The 17,468-nt window shown below is 40.6% G+C and overlaps 2 protein-coding genes across 3 annotated transcripts; one reads left to right on the forward strand and one right to left on the reverse strand.

Annotated features, from left to right (window-relative positions):
• Nucleotides 1–534: 534 nt before the first annotated feature.
• btk (Bruton agammaglobulinemia tyrosine kinase) lies at nt 535–13,423 on the reverse strand. Of its 2 annotated transcripts, none has more exons than XM_062524344.1 (18): nt 13,313–13,423; nt 7,830–7,981; nt 7,603–7,707; nt 5,682–5,763; nt 5,395–5,526; nt 5,188–5,246; nt 4,898–5,091; nt 3,866–3,928; nt 3,617–3,671; nt 3,398–3,477; nt 3,008–3,135; nt 2,840–2,914; nt 2,512–2,683; nt 2,178–2,394; nt 2,026–2,090; nt 1,426–1,544; nt 1,168–1,325; nt 535–995 (listed from the first exon to the last, which is right to left on the reverse strand). In XM_062524344.1, the coding sequence occupies exons 2-18, from the start codon at nt 7,968–7,970 to the stop codon at nt 924–926; spliced, it is 1,917 nt and encodes a 638-aa protein (XP_062380328.1). In that variant the 5' UTR covers nt 7,971–7,981; nt 13,313–13,423; the 3' UTR covers nt 535–923. The 2 variants fall into 2 exon arrangements, with proteins under 2 accessions (XP_062380328.1, XP_062380329.1); XM_062524345.1 differs by having other exon boundaries at nt 7,830–7,999; nt 13,313–13,342.
• Nucleotides 13,424–14,008: 585 nt separating this feature from the next.
• rpl36a (ribosomal protein L36A) lies at nt 14,009–16,469 on the forward strand. Its single transcript, XM_062524346.1, has 5 exons — nt 14,009–14,098; nt 14,537–14,642; nt 14,798–14,865; nt 15,046–15,168; nt 16,400–16,469. The coding sequence occupies exons 1-5, from the start codon at nt 14,096–14,098 to the stop codon at nt 16,418–16,420; spliced, it is 321 nt and encodes a 106-aa protein (XP_062380330.1). The 5' UTR covers nt 14,009–14,095; the 3' UTR covers nt 16,421–16,469.
• The last annotated feature ends 999 nt before the right edge of the window (nt 16,470–17,468 follow it).

Raw genomic sequence — 17,468 nt, forward strand, 5'->3', positions numbered from 1 at the left:
TTGGATATTGCTCTTTGGAAAGATACAATTGGATGATGGAGTTTTACATGGCTGTGAACCCTGCTGTGAACCATAGACTGTAAAAAATCTATGTAAAAAATACATGTGAACATAGGAACGCGGCTGTGAATGGTTCTGACGGGTTCTGAGCTGGTTGAGTTGACCAACTTGATAGCTGTCAAGCACATTTTGCATTGACATTTTTTAAGCTTCTCTATTACAGACAGAAGAACTGGAACACTGACAAGATTTGAGAAAGATTCTTCAAAGATTGTAGTCTTTAAACTAATGCCCCTCATTCAAGCTTTACTCAAAAGACTACAATCTTTCAAGAATCTTTCCCAAATCTTGTCAGTGTAAGGTAGGCTTTAGGAGCTTATTGTAAGTTTTTAATGGTAAAATAAAGGTCTATTTGAATAAGGGGAGATATGATATCTAAGAATGAGAGTAGGCCTATCCGGAGTTTATTTTTGGTATAATTTAACATGCCAGGAAGTCTTCTGCTTGAAACAATGAAATAGGCCTAGAAATAACTACAGCATTAATTACTTTTTATTAAAATATCAGGATTCAACCCCTGCCGTGTGACTGAAATTATATAATAGCCCGATAATATCATACATTTATACCACCAGTAATAAAATCTCACAATTAATGACAATGTAATCAAAAACATAGATTGGTGATAAACCCAGAGGCCTAATAGACACAGTTATTCACAGTATTTTGGTTTTCAGATGGACAGAGGGTGAATGTTTGACTGTACGCCTTGCTCAATCTTCACAGACAGTAGAAACAGTCCTTCTCTCTCTGAATCCGTGAAGCTGGCTCTCATCCTCATAGTGTCCAGCTGAGAGATTCCCTCAGTGCCACTTCTTCAGCTGGGAAATTAAGTCACCTAGTCCTCTACCATGTACAGTCTCCTACTGCATCTCATACAGCAGGTCTTGCACATTTGACACTAGGTCTTGGAAGGTTGGTCGCTCTTCTGCTTTCTGTGGATGGATCACAAATGAAATGGATGGATCATTTTTTTTACTTACAGCTCTGGAAAAAATCAAAAGACCACTGCACATTTTTCTGATGTCATCCTATGGTTTCTGATTGACATTCAAGTGAGTCATATTTAAATTTGATTTAAAAAAAAAAAAAAGGTTATGAACATACATCTCGCCAGCAAATTCCCATGATTGAGTAGACTTTCTCGTTGGCCAGTTGAGGGCGATACAGGCGCAGACCCGTCGACACCTTGTCCACTATTTCTGAGTTATTCAACCGCTCGTATGGCATTTTTCCTAAAGTGTATATCTCCCACATTAGGACACCTATGGAAACCAACACATTATTTAATACCATAACTAAGAGGGTGTACACCTTCGTGACATAAGATGATTATGACAATGAGATGTTAGTATAGTGACTGACCGTATGCCCAGATATCAGATTTGCTACTGAATTTGCAGTACAGTAGAACTTCAGGGGGAGACCAACGCACAGGGAACTTTGTTCCCGCAGAGCTAGTGTATTCGTCATCCAGCACGTACCTGAAAACAGACACAGATAATTATATTCACTCATTAAGCTGCAGTTAATGGTATCGCATAAATACATGTCTCAATATCATTGTTGATGTTTGATTTTGATATACTGTTTTTGTTATTATTTAATAATACTATTGTTATTATCCATATATAGGCTTTTCAACATTATTTAAAACTATTATTTGTAATAATGTTTATAAACTGTAAGTAGCTTTGGACAAAATACCATAGACAGACATATAAATAAAATAAATATGAACATGTTTTATTCTGTATGGGTGTTCCCTGGGTGTCGAAACCATGACTGTAGTGTTGTTCACACCTTCTGTACTAACTGACAGAAAGAGAAGACAGATCTGATCTATAAAACATATTTTTTATCGGAGGTTCTTTTGAAGTGAATGAGTTCATTTAAAATACCATTAGCATAGTGAAGACAACTAGTACCATAGCTTGTATTATAGCTCAAACATACAGTACATACCTTGACAGACCAAAGTCAGTCACTTTGATGGTTCCATTGGCAGCTACCAAACAGTTCCTTGCAGCCTGAAAAAAAGAGTTCACAAAGTGAGCGTGCGCTATAGATGAATAGATATGAGTCTTGGTGGCACTTGCGAAACCTGTAACACTTACAAGATCTCTGTGGATGAACTGTTGAGACTCAAGGTAGGCCATCCCTTCAGTCACGTCTTTGCACATCTCTAAGAGGTGAATAGCGGTTGGATTTTTCAGGCTATCCCGGAGATAAGTCAGCAAACATCCGTTTGAGAGGAACTCCGTGACGATGTAAATAGGCCTTTGTTTTGTGCAAACACCATAGAGCTGAACCAGGTTTTGGTGACGGAGCTTCCTGGTTTGGCGTAATGAAAATGCAAGGCTTAACTTTTGCATGGTCATTGTGTAAGTACTACAAACGTTTGGAAGTTATAATGAAAAAAATCTATTTCATGTTGTAACGTGTACTCACATCATGACTTTGGCCTCTTCAATAAAGTCATCCTCAGACATTGATCCCTCTTTGATCATTTTAATGGCTACATCGTGCTGGCCTTGCCACTTCCCATACTTGACTACGCCAAACTGCCCACAGCCAAGTTCTTTTATGAAGGTGAGGTGATGAGGATCAATCTCCCAAACACCTGAAACCAATGCCAGACAGCAGCAAGTATGAATATGTAGAATACCCAAACTTCAGCCTTTCAACAGGGCTAGCAGAGTCAAACTATTTAGACTTTGTATCTCAAATTCTGGTGGTGAGTGAATATTCAGTTTCCCGCCATTGTAGAAATACTCACCATACCCAAGGCCAAAAGGGGATGGAGCACTCTCTGCTCTGTTGGATATGATATGCTTCAGCCTACTTACTAAACCTGCAATGGAGAGTAATAGACACACTAAGGTATCTAGTTAAAATAGTATGCAGTGCCAGTGCAGAATAGCTCACAGGTGGATGTCTATCTTACCTGCAGAGTTGTGCTGATGGTAGTTGATGAGGTCTGGGATTGAGCTGAAATTGTGCGACTGTGCCAAGTAGAACTGGCCTTGTGCAGTGGTGCAAATATTGTAGTGTTTACAGATGCCTACAGTCTCCCTGGTAGAAAGCCAAGACATTTTTGCCAATTAATTTGGTTAAGCAAAAAAAGTGCACAAGTTATGTGAATTAAGTCAATTCAGAAAGGTAGTTAGTACAGGGTTGTAGATTTTAATGTGTCTAAGCCTTCATAAACATTCTTTCTTTCTGCTGTTATTTTCAGATTTACTTGTTTTCTTTTTTTCTTTAATTGCATGTTCTGCTTTTTTAGCTGCGCTACGTTTATTTACTGCTACTCTCGGCCAGCGCCCCAGAAACTCACCCTCCAACTTTTGAGAACACAGTCACCGTGTACTTCCCAGATTTGCTTGAGTCTCGAACTAAGAATCCACCATCTTTGTTCTGTAAAGCACAAAAGTAGTTCATAGCATATACATAGGACATATGTTGTAAATATGCTTCCAAAAACATTTATTTTATTTTACCCAACACACATATTCACAGAATAGATGAGGACATGTTTCTCATGTTGATTACTGACCTCTGTCTTCAGTAATTGCTCTGCCTGGCTTCTATTCATATTCTTGCAGTACCAGCTGTGCAAATACAGACACACTTAGTGTTAGCATATGACAACTGTGGACAGGTGATCATGTCCTGAGATAAATTGAGAGGTATTTTTTTTACTCTGTGATTTCCTGTTTCTTCAGTTGGTGCAAACTTTTAGACAATCCAGTCTCATGTTAAGGGTAATAGCTAATAGCTAATAGCTAATAGTGCTCATACTCACTCAAACTTCTCCAGGCCGTTCACGGCCTCAGCGACATAATTACTTGGTATGTATCCTTCCCTCCTATGAACATACAGAAAGCCACAACATTAATTCTTAAATGAAAAACATTGTTAAATAATTAAAGTATTCAGTTTCACACAGCACCAGTCACATCCTGAGGTCACATTATGTCATCACTGTTGGATGGCATTGCTCTCTGGTGGTGAAGTTTAATGTGGTTAAGTTTTATCAGTTAGGTGAAACATTTGCAGAGTGAAATTAGTTGGAACTGGACTTCTCATTTCTGGAAGCATTTCTACTCAGCTGGTAGGACAGACAGCCTTATCAAAGCTAGGTGTGAGTAGGCTACGATAGAATTACTGAAATGAAGTCATGACTACGGCCACATCCCTTTACATATGTACACTACACATTTGATGTGTTATGTTATCTCCACAGCCCTTTACATATGTACACTACACATTTGATGTGTTATCGCCACAGCCCTTTGCATATGCACACTACACAATTGATGTGTCATGGTATTGCCATAGCCCTTTACATATGTGCACCACACATTTGATGTGTCATAGTATCGCCACAGTCCTATATGCACTTCACATTTGATTCGACATTTCATTGGCATAGCCCTTTACATACACTACACATTTGATGTGTTATGGTATCGCCACATCCCTTTACAGACGTACATCACACATTTGATGTGTTATGGTACTCCTATCTCCACACCACACATTTGATGTGTCATATCGCCACAGCCCTATCCATAAGTACACTACATATTTGATGTGGCATGGTATCGCTACAGCCCTTTACATATGTACACCACACATTTGATGTGTCATGGTATCGCTACAGCCCTTTACATATGTACACCACACATTTGATGTGTTATGGTGTCGCCGCAGCCCTTTATAGACACTTCACATTTGATGTGTCATGGTATCGCCACAGCCCTGTCCATAAATACACTACACATTTGATGTGTCATGTTATTGCCACAGCACTGTCCATAACTACACAACACACCCGTATTTATCCCTGGCCCTCCACCAGTTGGCATCACTCATCTCCAGGATGGTGTATTCCTCGTCCTTCCTCAGCTCCAGGTCCTGGGGTGCGTTCGGTGTGTACGGGTACTCGGCGATCACCGTGCTGCCTGGGCACGGGCCCTCTGGCTGCTGCGGTGGGGGCTGAGGAGGCAGAGGCCTGGAGGGCTTCTCCTGGGGGGGGAAGAACAGGGGATATCTGATCAGTATGCCAAAGGACAGAAAGAGAGAAAGAATGAAAGGATGAAAGAAAGGAGGGAAATGACTGACCTCCTCTGGGGTGGGTGGGAGAGGTTTTCGTGATTTGCGATGGGATTTGGTGGCGAATGCTTTAAAAACAATACACAATATCTGAGTGAGTATAACATTTCAGAATCTCTAATGTATCAATTCAGCATTTCATCTGTTTCAGCATGACAGGCTCAGAAAAGTACTGGATTGCTCATACAACTTTCCTGCCCGAGGCAAACCGCTTACCTCCATTCCTGGTCGACTCCAGCACTTTGCAGCCCATGGCCTGCTTAACAACCTGCTGGCAGCATTTCCATGTGCCATCCTCCCAGAAGCAGGGGTGGTACTTCGCCATCAGGTCCTTGTTGAACCTCACGACTTTGACACGAGTGTGTGGGAAGACATTTCCATTAAATCAACACGGAATTTGCATGAGTGGCGTGTATTCGCACCACGGGGAGATAGATAGAGTCATTCAGTGTTGAATGACAGCGTATGGTGTGTCATGAATGGACTCTGATGATCATACTGACCATGCCTTATCCTGCGTATCCATAGTCTTCGGATCTCATCTGACTTGGCGAAAATGTAGAGAGGTCCTTCATCGTAGATGATCTGTGATTAACAAAATGGAGTCATCTTTGTAAAGCAGCGCTGGTGTTTTCTGCAGTATTCTATTGACCTACTTTTAGGCACTGCTGCTGAAGACTATTGCTCTTCAGATGACATGCTTTTGACTTTTTGCTAACATTAAAAATCAAACAAAGGTCGGTACTGTGCCTTTTGTTTTGACGCAGACATTAATCAGACCGATTTTCAGCAACTGGACTTGATACTGCCAGCGCTCTGGTCAACACAGCGAAAAAGTAATGTGAACCATAATGTGGTGGTTCTCTTACCTTAAGCATTACAGGGCTAAAATAAGATGACCACACAGGGTGAACAACTGACAACAACTGCTTCATTAGTGTGTCTGTGTGTGTGTGTGTGTGTGTGTGTGTGTGTGTGTGTGTGTGTGTGTGTGTGTGTGTGTGTGTGTGTGTGTCTGTGTCTGTGTGTCTGTGTCTGTGTGTCTGTGTGTGTGGGGGGGTGTATTCAAAGTTGCAACACCTGCTGTGCTCATGAGCTCTTTTTTTCAAAAGACCTGGTTTCACTTCTCAATATCCACTTTCATGAAGTCAGATAGTCTTCTCCCTGCTGTGGTCGGAGCGTATCAGGGGAACTGCTCTCTGGCTTAGTGATGTAAAGTGTAGTGCGGACAAACAAACAATCATTGCCTATCTCAGTTCCTATCTGTCAGGAATGACAGAATATACATTATCTACATCCTATGAAGATCCACTTCAAAACATGACAGATTTGAAAGACTTTCTACCTTTTTTTGGATCACATTTGATCACTACTGGTAATTCAATACAATTTGGTACCTGAACGTTTAATACTTGTACCCCTGCGTACCTTATTTTCTGAGAGTGTTGCAGACAATTTACTCGACATGCCTTCTGATGTGCACTACAAGTTAATGAGTTTCAGTGAAACTGGGAAGACTATGGATGATGAGATACAGTCATGGTTGAAAAAAGTTGACTAAAAAGAGGAATATAAAATCTTTCGGAAATTGATCTTAATGCCTTAAGTAATAAAATAAGGAAATATCCAACCTTTAAGGACACCAATTTTCTTTGTGAATGAGTAATGTATCATACATAAATAAATGTTCTTCCTTAACATACTGGGGTCATAAATATTGGCACCCCTATATTAACCCTATGTGTTCAATTCAGATAGAGGCAGGAAGATTTTTATTTTGAAATGCCACTTATTTAATGGATCCAGGATATGCATCCGATAAAGTTCCCTTGACCTTTGGAACTAAAATAGCCCCACATCATCACACACCCTTCACCAGATAGGCATGGTGTTTTGTTCGGTTTTGTTCAGTTAGCCTATTAGCCTGTTTGATTTGCATTGAGCTCAATGAGCATCAAACAGGCTAATAGGCTAACTGAACAAAACACCATGATAATCTAGCTATGGTGTGTGATGATGTGAGGCAAGTTTAGTTCTAAAGGCCAAGGGAACTTGATCAGAATGCATAGTATCCTGGATCCATGAAATAAGTGGCCTTTACAAATAAAAATATGCCTGCCCCATGTTAACCCAATGTGTTACATTCCCATTGGGTTACATACTTATGACCCCAGTATTTTAAAGAAAACATTTATGTATTTACGATACACTATTCACTTACAAAGAAAATGGGTGTCCTTAAAGGTTGGATATTTCCTCATTTCATTACTTAAGGCATTAAGATCAATTTCCGAAAGATGATTTTATATTCCACTTTTTAGTCAACTTTAGCATGGGTGGCAACACTTTCAGCCATGACTGTATGTCTACTAGCTCATTAGTTAACATGTCCACCTATGTAGGCCTACCGGTGGAGAAGCTCACCTGGAAGGGGTATTGTCGTTCAGGTGGAGTGTTGTCGTCTGGCTCTACCGTCTCCACACACTTTATCTTTTCGAGATCAACTGAGCCTTTCAGACTTTTCTTTTTCTGTTGGTTACAGAAATGGTTAAGCCATGTTTGTCAGTCAGCCTCACATGCACACAGAGATCCTTAACAGCACGTGGAAGTTCCCCGATATGATGTGTGAGTGAGCTCAGTGCACAGCTTACCCTTTTCTCAAGATCATAGTCATAGTAGGAGATCTTGTCATCTGTGAGAACAAATAATCTCTCCTTATAGTTCAATGGAGAAGTCTTTTTTTTCTGTTGTGAACGTTTTATGAAGATCTCTTCTAGGTTGGTTTCTGACATGATGCCTCCACCTGTTCATCAGAAGGAGACTAAAATATTTTACTAAATGACAGACAAAATACGAACTATATATCTTGTATCTTGAAATGTAAAATAGTCTGAAGTTGTTGATGACCAGGGAGGCGTTTTTTTTTTTGTTTTTTTTTATCGGAACATGCACCTGCCGTGTTTTGATTTGGAATAGTCACAAGCTCACAAATCCCACGAAAGAAAGAAACAAGATGCAGCGATTTCACAGGAATCTTGTGAAACGCGCTAAGCATGTTTTATCATAAGGCCTCGGCCTGCACAACAAAAACAGTCCCAGAATTCACTATTAAACATGTCAGCCATTTCTACAGCACTTCACTTCCTATCACACAGTAAACTACTCTGTGATAAGTGTGGTACTGGATAGTCACCAGGTTTTCCCAAGATTGTGGTAGACCTACAGTACGCCTAGTCTATACGTCACCTGATCCACACAAGTCAGTGCGCTTCCTCTAGGCCTACCACAGATGCTGCTGTTTCGCCTGGCCAAAACTAGACAAAAAGATGACATAAACGTGGGCAAACTTTACAAAATAGCCACATGAAGCCCTGTCCATGAGTCTTCTTTTCATCAATATTTGGTAAAGCAGCTATCGATATCATACGGTATTGTCAACTTTCTGCCAACAGACATTCCTTTAGCACAAACAGGTAGCCTAGCCGCACCTTGCTGTTGGAGGTGCAAACAAACGCTGCATCGCCATCGGTTCTGTAAATAAATTACAGTAAAATGGGATATCACGTTTGTCATATTAATGCACTCCTCTCTTGTGTGACTTGACGACATGCACTTCAGGACAATGGATGACCTAAGGTTGTCTTCCTTTAGTTCTCGAGTGCACTCTCACCCTTTTTAATGAACTTTCATATCTCCGTGCAGTGTTGGTTCTGTCAGTGCTGATTCTTCAGTGTTTCTGAGAGCATTATGTGGTTGATGACACCATAAATTTTTTTTTCATTTAAAACAAGCTTTATGGAACAATCCAAGGGCAACAGAACGGCCCAAAAACAACCATTTTGATTTGCCCAGATGAAGGCTGTATCACGCTGAAGCACATGCATGTTTTAACTGAACCTCTTTTAAACTTGGCTTTTTAAACTTACAACTTGCCTTGTGACTGGCTCTGATTTCTGAAACATTAATGAGCATTCTGAATTATTTAATTTTCATATTAGAATTTTAGCATACTGTATCTTTAGCACATTTCTCTATGGCTAGACAGGGGCCTCTTTACGCTCCAGGTTGGGATGCTGAAGATGAGCTGGTTCCAGCTTAGCAGAGGCTGGAAGTGGCCAGGTATCTGAGACTGATTACCATACATTTGCATAGGGCCACCATGCTGTGTCAATGACACCCTTTGTTGCAGTGGCTTCCTGCCCGAGCACATCTGTTTCCTTCACCCATATCTTCCTGCTCCCTGTTCCAGACCACCGAGCCACTTATCCAGACAGAGTCTCAACCTATCAGCGGCTTACAGCACATCCCAACACCCACCACCCCATCCACAATAGACTTCCACCAGTTCCTGCTCTGCATGTGATCTCATTGGTCTCATGAATGTTATTCTGTCAACGTTTTTTCTTTTTTTTTTAAAATGGCCTTGTCATTTTGAGTCCGGGTGAAGACTTCCACTGAGTCCAGAGCAACTTTATCGGTCGCATCTTTGCGGCTGTCTGTCGACCTCCTACACATCACAAGGCTTCCATTGATTCAATGCTGAGGCGGAACAAGAGGTGGAGAGAGATAGGCCATTTGTTAATCATTTAGTCTTTGGGATAGTGAAAGCTTTGTTCCTGGGCTTCGCTTAGCCAATGATAAGCCATGCCCTCTTTGAGTAGAATTTTTTTTTAACACCAATGTCTGTAGCGACAACATTTATAGGTACATTTGCTCATAAAGACGTGAATGAAAGGGTACAAGAGATGAAAAGCAGGTCGCTTTATAGCCGTACTCCATGTGTGCACATTAGGCAAGGATGTGATGGAACATTCCAGGTGTTGCATAGACCTCTGAAGTTTGCCTACAAAAAAAGAACCAACACTGCCATCTTTGCCCATATAAGGAGATCCAGGTGTTAATTGAAGCTAACTACCTATGGGAAGTTGCATTGCATGTAGCTCTGGGGTAGCAAAAATCTAAGTTTGCTGTCTTAATGTACCGCAGATCACTGTGCCCATCGAAGGCAGAGGATGAAAGCGTGTTGAGTAAAACGTCTGCATTTCAGACTTCTTTAGAGTTTAACAGGTGCGATAATTCATTCCCTGGGACAAATCCCAAGATACCGGATCTCAAAAATGGCAGCTTTTTTGTAGGCGAACTTCAGAGGCCTATTGGTAACTTCGGGCCACAGCAGAGACTCAATCCAGCAGACCTTCTTCTATCAACCATATGAGCGTTTCCTGGTTTCTCGGCTGCTGCTGACACCAGTTTTGTCACTTTGTCACCACAATGTGAGAGTCAGCCATGCAACAGCAGAGTTGGTGTAAACTTTTTTCAACACTTTCAAGACTCCTACACGCTCACAACTCCCTCATCATAAGATCCTCTTAGTCTTGCCTTTTAAAAGAGCTAGTCTTTACTTGAGGATTTCCCTTGTTGTTTTGGATGGTGTTGGAAGAATTGTATAATTGACTCCTTGTATTGGAGTTAATATTTTATGGTTGTGCGAGGGGACAAATGCTGATAGAATTAAATGGGGAAGTTGCATCAATGCTACCCTAACAGTGCAAAGGAAGAGAATCAGCCAGAAGGATCAGTTTAGTGACGTCCAGTTTGCCTTGTCATTCTTACGCATCTCAGTGCAAGCTGAAACTTGCAATATATTTTGTGCATTAACTAACCCATGCAACCTGACAATATACAAATGTTACTTCCACATGACAGGCCACACAGGGCCAGTGGGAAAATAATAGGTGTATTTTTAATGCACATATAAATATACAGGTATCAAATTTACAATTGTACTTTGTGTATCCCAGGTACAGCCTGTGGTGTGTGTTGCAGGCTTGAGCCAATTGATCGGCCACAAGCCATTGGAAAAGCTGAAAAACCTGATAGCGCTCTTGGTGCGTTTGAGCAACTGCTGGTAGCTTATACATCCAAAGATGTCCACTACCACAGAACATTACTTCACAGTACTACTTTAGCCAATATGACAAAACCTCACTTCAATTTAAATGCTTTATATATTATAATAATATATGGCCTGAGAGTAGCAGTTACTGTGTTGAGCAATAACCTTGCATGTTGTCTCTCACAGGGCTTCCGGACTGATAAGTAGCCTTCTGTGTGCCTTGTGCTAATTTTGTGTGTGTGAGAGGGGGGGGGGGGGGGGGGGGGGGGGTTCTCTGAGTCTGTACAAGATAGACTTGACCACTGCTTATCTGTCCAGAAGTGAATCCTAACCACAACATTTGTTGCAAATTCTCTTGTGAAGGCTTATTTGGACCTAACTGCACATTAAGATTAGTTTAAAGCGCCACAAATTGGTGTTTACCAATGACAGCAACTGTCAAAAAGTGTCAAAACCATAAAAGTGTAAACCAAACTAGTGCAATACCATGCATTGGCAACAACAGAGAAGCCATTCACTTTAGGCCTACAGTATTATAAGTCAGAGTAGAATGAGTTTTGAAGTGCAGGTTGTGTGGGAAAGTGTGCGGGTGGATGGCTGTATGTGTGTGTGTGTGTGTGTGTGTGTGTGTGTGTGTGTGTGTGTGTGTGTGTGTGTGTGTGTGTGTGTGTGTGTGTGTGTGTGTGTGTGTGTGTGTGTGTGTGTGTGTGTGTGTGTGTGTGTGTGTGTGTGTGCGTGCGTGCGTGAGTGTGTGTGGGGCTGTTTTATATTGCTGTTTTTCCTACACCATTTGATAGTAACTGTCATACACGTTGCAGACTCTTATTTTACATGTCTGAACGATGTAAATGGTGCGAATAAATACAAAATGTCGTACAAAATAATGAGTTTGTGGCTATTGTCTCTCAGTTCAACTGCCATGCAGTTCAAAATAACTGCTGAAATACTCTCTCAACTCACTGAGACTGATCAAATGAAAGACTCAGCCATGACATCTGCATTGTGAGAGGGAAGTGTGGGGTTGAGTTGCAGTTGCTTGCGTTAGCTTTTGTCTCTGGGGTCTAACCCCAACACAACTCAGTTTAGCTTACAGCAAGAAATCAGCCCCCATAATGAGGATGTTCCTAGTAGCCAGATCTTACTGTTCTCGGTCAAAACATTTTTAAGACTTTTTTCTTCAGCTTGTGCTGAGTCAAGCTATTCTACTGAGGCTCACTTGGAAGCTGGATTGAACATGGCTAATGCTAGACCAATAGAGTGCAAGTGCCAACATGAGCTCTGAGACTAATCTGGTTCACCGGCTAGGCAAAAATGTTTTAAAAGCCATTTATGCATATACCATAGTCCTATACACTAGGCCTGGCAGTGTGTGCTGGCTCAATTTCAACAACTCAACAAGTGCTGTATGTGCTCTTTCACGGGTTCAGCTGGTTTTTGCTTTGATATTACCTTATTCATACTTCATCATCTCTTCCTGTTATAGGAAGATAAAACATAAACCTATCCCTTGATTTAAACTGTCCTCAAATTACTGACAACACATGTCAATTACTGCATACAACAATCTAGTTACTACCAACATGAAAGCAACATGGACAATTAGCCCACCAACCATTGCCAAAGGCCTCTCTCTCAACATTAGCAGGACCATTTGCATGCCAAAGCAAATTTATTCGACCTTGCACTTTGAATTTGCATGGAGTATCCACAGTGTAATAGAAATTGAACATGCTAAGTGAATTTGATTAAACAGTCCAGAGAACTGTGGAAGTAGTGTGCCACAGATACCCATCACATGGGTTTAAAAAAAAACAAGAGCTGAGAGGAACCAAAAGAGGCTGTAGCATTGCTTGCTTTATCTCCCTGTCTACCCTCTGTCAAATCAAATTGCATAGGTTATAGTCAAGAAGTAATGAGAGAAATACGACAGCAGATCTGGTTGCTACTCTTGATTTGAATAGAAACTCTCACTTTGGCAGACCACCATTTCCTTTCTGAAGCATGTTGAGCTTTTGTCACAAAATTAAGCTTGTAAAACAGCAACAGGATAGGCTATGTTTTGTATGCCACTGAGTAACCATAGGCATATGCAATTGCATTCACTTGCCATGGTTGTCAGCTATGTTGCCACACTATTGTAGTAATGCAAGATCATGTGTGCATGTGTGCCCTATCACAGATCCCCAACAGAGGGACCCCCCACTGGCAAACGAAAAACGGACAAAATTTGGTGCTTACCTTGTTCTCTTCCTGACTCTCTCCACTGTCAAATGTGCACTATGTGACAGCTGTTTAAAGAGCTGATGTGGATGAAGGAGAACACTGTGTGTATTACACTGTAAGTTGGTTGTGACACACGGTAGAGAAATAAACCCCACCCTTTGAGAGGATTTGACTTTGTTTAGTTCCCCTTTTGCTTCCTGCTCTTTCTGCTCATTTTCATATGAGCTCATGATAATTTAGTCATCAACATTAAACATTAACAATGTGTTGCGTCTCTATATGCACCACACTTTAAGGCAGCTTATTCTTAGCCTATATTCAATTAACCAGTTATTCATTATGTTCTCATTTTCAAGAGACAGGATTCAATCACTTGAATAGGTGGTGACCATTGGTTTATGCCTTTTTCTATATCTACTGTTTGGCATAATTAGACAGTAGAAGTTGCTATTTCAACTTAACCTGCTTATCAATATTGTCAAACAGCCCATGTCGGCCTATATGCTATCAACTCACTGAGGTGAAAGAGTAGAGTAGGCTATCATTTCTAAATTCCATTGTAAAGTCATTGTCAATTAACAAATAAAATATCTGAAAGCAAAAATGTAGATGTCCAAAATTATTGTTTTGGACATTCTAATACTATGTAATTGTCTAATCGAAAAGGTTTAGGCCAGACTAGACATCCACGCCGCAAGAGGGCGACAACAACAAACGAATTACCAGCGCCACCAAGCCTTTATTAGGAAACTCTTCCGGTGTAATCTCTCTCTTCGCTGCTTCATCGGGTTCGCCACCATGGTGAGTCTAAATTTCTGCAATCGTTGATCTGTAAAATCTTCAGTAATCCTCTAGTTTGATAAAGTAATTTTGTGCTATAGTTAATTCTATAAAGTAGTAAGATGTTAAGCAAAGCATTCATTGTATTATTACGTTCCATACTTTTGCGTGGATACTTTAAAACACATTGAAGTGTATGGCTTGCTATAAACCAATGGTGAACATCACTGGCCCCTTTTCCCATAGTATGGCTGTCACGGCCTTCTCGTCGTATGGCATTGAACACCGTATTTGTTATATTAGTTTTACCTTTATTGTGAGGAGTTTGAGTCTGAAGTCCTTGTTGGCCATGTAGGCCAGATTTAGGCAGAGTAATGATTCTCAAGCGTTGACTTAGCTATACGCACGTAGCTTGCTTGCTAATGACGCTAATGTTACTGTCCATTGCTGTGGTCATAGGTGAATGTCCCGAAAACGCGCAGGACTTACTGCAAGAAATGCAAGAAGCACCAGCCTCATAAGGTTACCCAGTACAAGAAGGGCAAGGATTCCCTCTACGCCCAGGGTGAGTACTTTTGTCATTTCTTCTGATATAAGAAGAAATGTCTCCGACTCCTTCAGTAAGGTTTTGAAGTAGCAGCTAAGCGTCGAGCTAGCACACGCCTTAGCTGACACGGGGACGATGAGCAAAGGTAATCAGTAAGTAATGTTGTTTTGCAGGGAAAAGGAGGTATGACCGTAAGCAGAGTGGTTACGGTGGCCAGACCAAGCCCATTTTCAGGAAGAAGGTAAGCCATGCTGTTTTAAACGTTTGCTTAAACGTTGGGATGTCAGTAGGCCTACATAATGTATCGCTCACTCATCTTCCATGTGTTTATGTGGGGGGATATGAATGTTACTAATTCGATTAAGTTAGGCATTGTAAGTGATTATCTTAACCGCCACTTTGTTGTGCATTGTGATGACAGGCTAAAACTACAAAGAAGATTGTGTTGAGGCTTGAGTGTGTGGAGCCCAATTGCCGTTCGAAGAGAATGCTGGCCATCAAAAGATGCAAGCACTTTGAGCTTGGTGGAGACAAGAAGAGAAAGGTAAGTTTGTCCTGGTTCCTGCACATGAACATTTTAATGCCTTTTTTTGAGGTCATGATTTAGCCCTTTGGTATTTCATTGACAATCAGACATTGATCTCTAATGTACTTCCACAATGCAATATGATGCCCAAGCATTCCTGGATAGGCTATTATTTAACGTTAACGGTCCTTACTATCAGACATTACTCATTGCCTTGTCCGCTGGAGTTGTGAGTAGGACTATTCCTAAGAATTACAATTCCGTTTGGAGCACAGATGTTTGTGGAACTTTTGAACTAGGAGTACCCATTATCTTAACAGTTTATGAGAGTCCTGGGTTGCTTAGTAGTTTGGCCATAATTCTAGCTCTGAATACATGTTTTCATGTAAGATGTTTCTCATCCCTTCAACAAGCTTGGCTTAGAAACTAGTTGTGTGTGTGATGCATAGAGGTTTGAGAACATACGATTGGTCTTTGCAGACCTTGGCTTAATCATTTGAGTGGCACCACCAATGAATCTAAATCCAAGTATTATGAAATAGTTGAGTGTCTGTTTGGAAACATGAGTTAAGCAAGGTTTTAATTGGGTCAAATTTCTGGGAAGCATGGGGTTGGCCTTCCCTCAATAAATGAAGTCTATCTAAACTTGTATCAGTTTTGTATTTGTAAGAAACTGATGGCAAACTATTGCTGGTTGACTTAAGTTAGGGTTTCCTGAGTGGACCGGCGATGTAAATTAATTTGTAATATATTGGTTTGTTTGTAATTCAACCTTTGTCATGTGAAAATATTCCCATTGTGTTGGATTGCCATGGCTGGCAGAGGCTTGCTGTAGATTTGAGTATTTAAAACTGCTTTTAATCAAAGCTTGAAAGATGGTGTGTGTGTACAGTTGTGTGAATTTTAGTAGTAACTTGTATATTGTGATCATTGATACATTTACCTTTTTTAAAGAATTAAACCTACCTTAAACATAAGCTACAGATCCACGAGTGGGAAAAACCTTTATGCTACATTTACCAAACACTTAATGCTGATTCAACCGACGCATAGCTGAAACTACTGATAAGGGTTCTGCTCGTATCAGAAGCTTTGATTGTTTTGGTGTCATACTGTCAGTGTTCTGCTGTTATGATTGACCAATAGATTGATCTTGGTATTGCATAGCGGGTGCAAGCAGCTTGCTAAGTGTTAGCATAGATGTTTTGTTTGCAGAAGACTTACCATTTCCTCTCTTTCTGTGTTGCAGGGCCAGGTCATCCAGTTCTAGGCCGTCACTCGTCTGGACTTTCAATTTTCAATAAAGTGCTAAAAATGAACCAGTTTTGTATTCATTTCTAAACTATAATCATTGAATGGCACTCCTGGTGGTACTGAAAATGCATTCAGAGATGCTGAATGAAGGTCGAAATATATATTACAGGTAAACACTGATGGATTTATTTACAGAGAATGGTTAACAGCCGAGAAATATTAGTGAAGCTCCTGTTTTGAGCATGAATCACTTTCCTTTGATTTCAGTGTAAACATGTTGTGGCATACATTATAAAATCTGGGACAGTCTGGTCCTTCCAGTTTCATGAGACTACCTCTGAATTGCATTTCAAGTCTTGTTGAATGGCAAGCGCTTTCTCATTCATTTTAGCAGTTTAATAGAACAATATGCTGGCTGCTATCAAACACAATTTGCTTCTAATTGTCAGTCCATCAGCCTGTCCATATTAATAACCAATTGGGTTTAAGTCCGGACGTTCTGGGCCCAACATCTTTTTGTGAAGACATTTACTAGCTCAGCCAGTAGACAAACTGTTTTAGCAACTTGTAAACTTTGTCATAACCTCCATTTTAGTGACAGTGAAAATTGCTGAGATTTAACAGCTAATACTGTAGCTGCGCAGCCAGGTATATTCAAGGGCAATGACCAGGCTTGTGCGAAATATAGGATTTGGTTAGGTCGAGGCAACAAGTTGGTAGTAAGATGACTATTTTCTTAAGCTTGTCATAATAGGCAAAAACGCTTATTTTACTGTCAATGGAGAAAAACAACAGAGTCTGAAAGCTCCTGTTGAAGAGTTTTTTTTTTTTTTTATCACATCATTTAAAAACCGAATAACTTTCCATTGTATCATATGGCTCAAACATTTTACACAAACTTGCACATCTTGCAAACCTATTTTTATTATAATTAAATGATAAATCTGACTTGAGTTCAGTATTCCAAGTGTCACTTTAATTGGTGAGCACGCCAGGTACACAAGAGGCACAGCACACCAACCGACTGAAGCTCGCTTCACTTCTTTGCCTTGTGCACTCACAGG

This window comes from Sardina pilchardus, chromosome 21 (assembly GCF_963854185.1).
Source record: "Sardina pilchardus chromosome 21, fSarPil1.1, whole genome shotgun sequence".
In the NCBI taxonomy this organism is placed as follows: Eukaryota; Metazoa; Chordata; class Actinopteri; order Clupeiformes; family Clupeidae; genus Sardina; species Sardina pilchardus.

Excerpts from the sequence above, each read along its gene's own strand:
- rpl36a (XM_062524346.1), top strand. Across the intron at positions 14,643-14,797 it reads GGATTCCCTCTACGCCCAGG|GGAAAAGGAGGTATGACCGT; the intron begins GTGAGTACTTTT and ends GTTGTTTTGCAG. Across the intron at positions 15,169-16,399 it reads GTGGAGACAAGAAGAGAAAG|GGCCAGGTCATCCAGTTCTA; the intron begins GTAAGTTTGTCC and ends TCTGTGTTGCAG.
- btk (XM_062524344.1), bottom strand. The coding sequence starts at position 7,970 with ATGTCAGAAACCAACCTAGAAGAGATCTTCATAAAACGTTCACAACAG. Across the intron at positions 5,527-5,681 it reads GATACGCAGGATAAGGCATG|TCGTGAGGTTCAACAAGGAC; the intron begins GTCAGTATGATC and ends CTCGTGTCAAAG. Across the intron at positions 3,929-4,897 it reads AGGGCCAGGGATAAATACGG|GAGGGAAGGATACATACCAA; the intron begins GTGTGTTGTGTA and ends GTATGTTCATAG.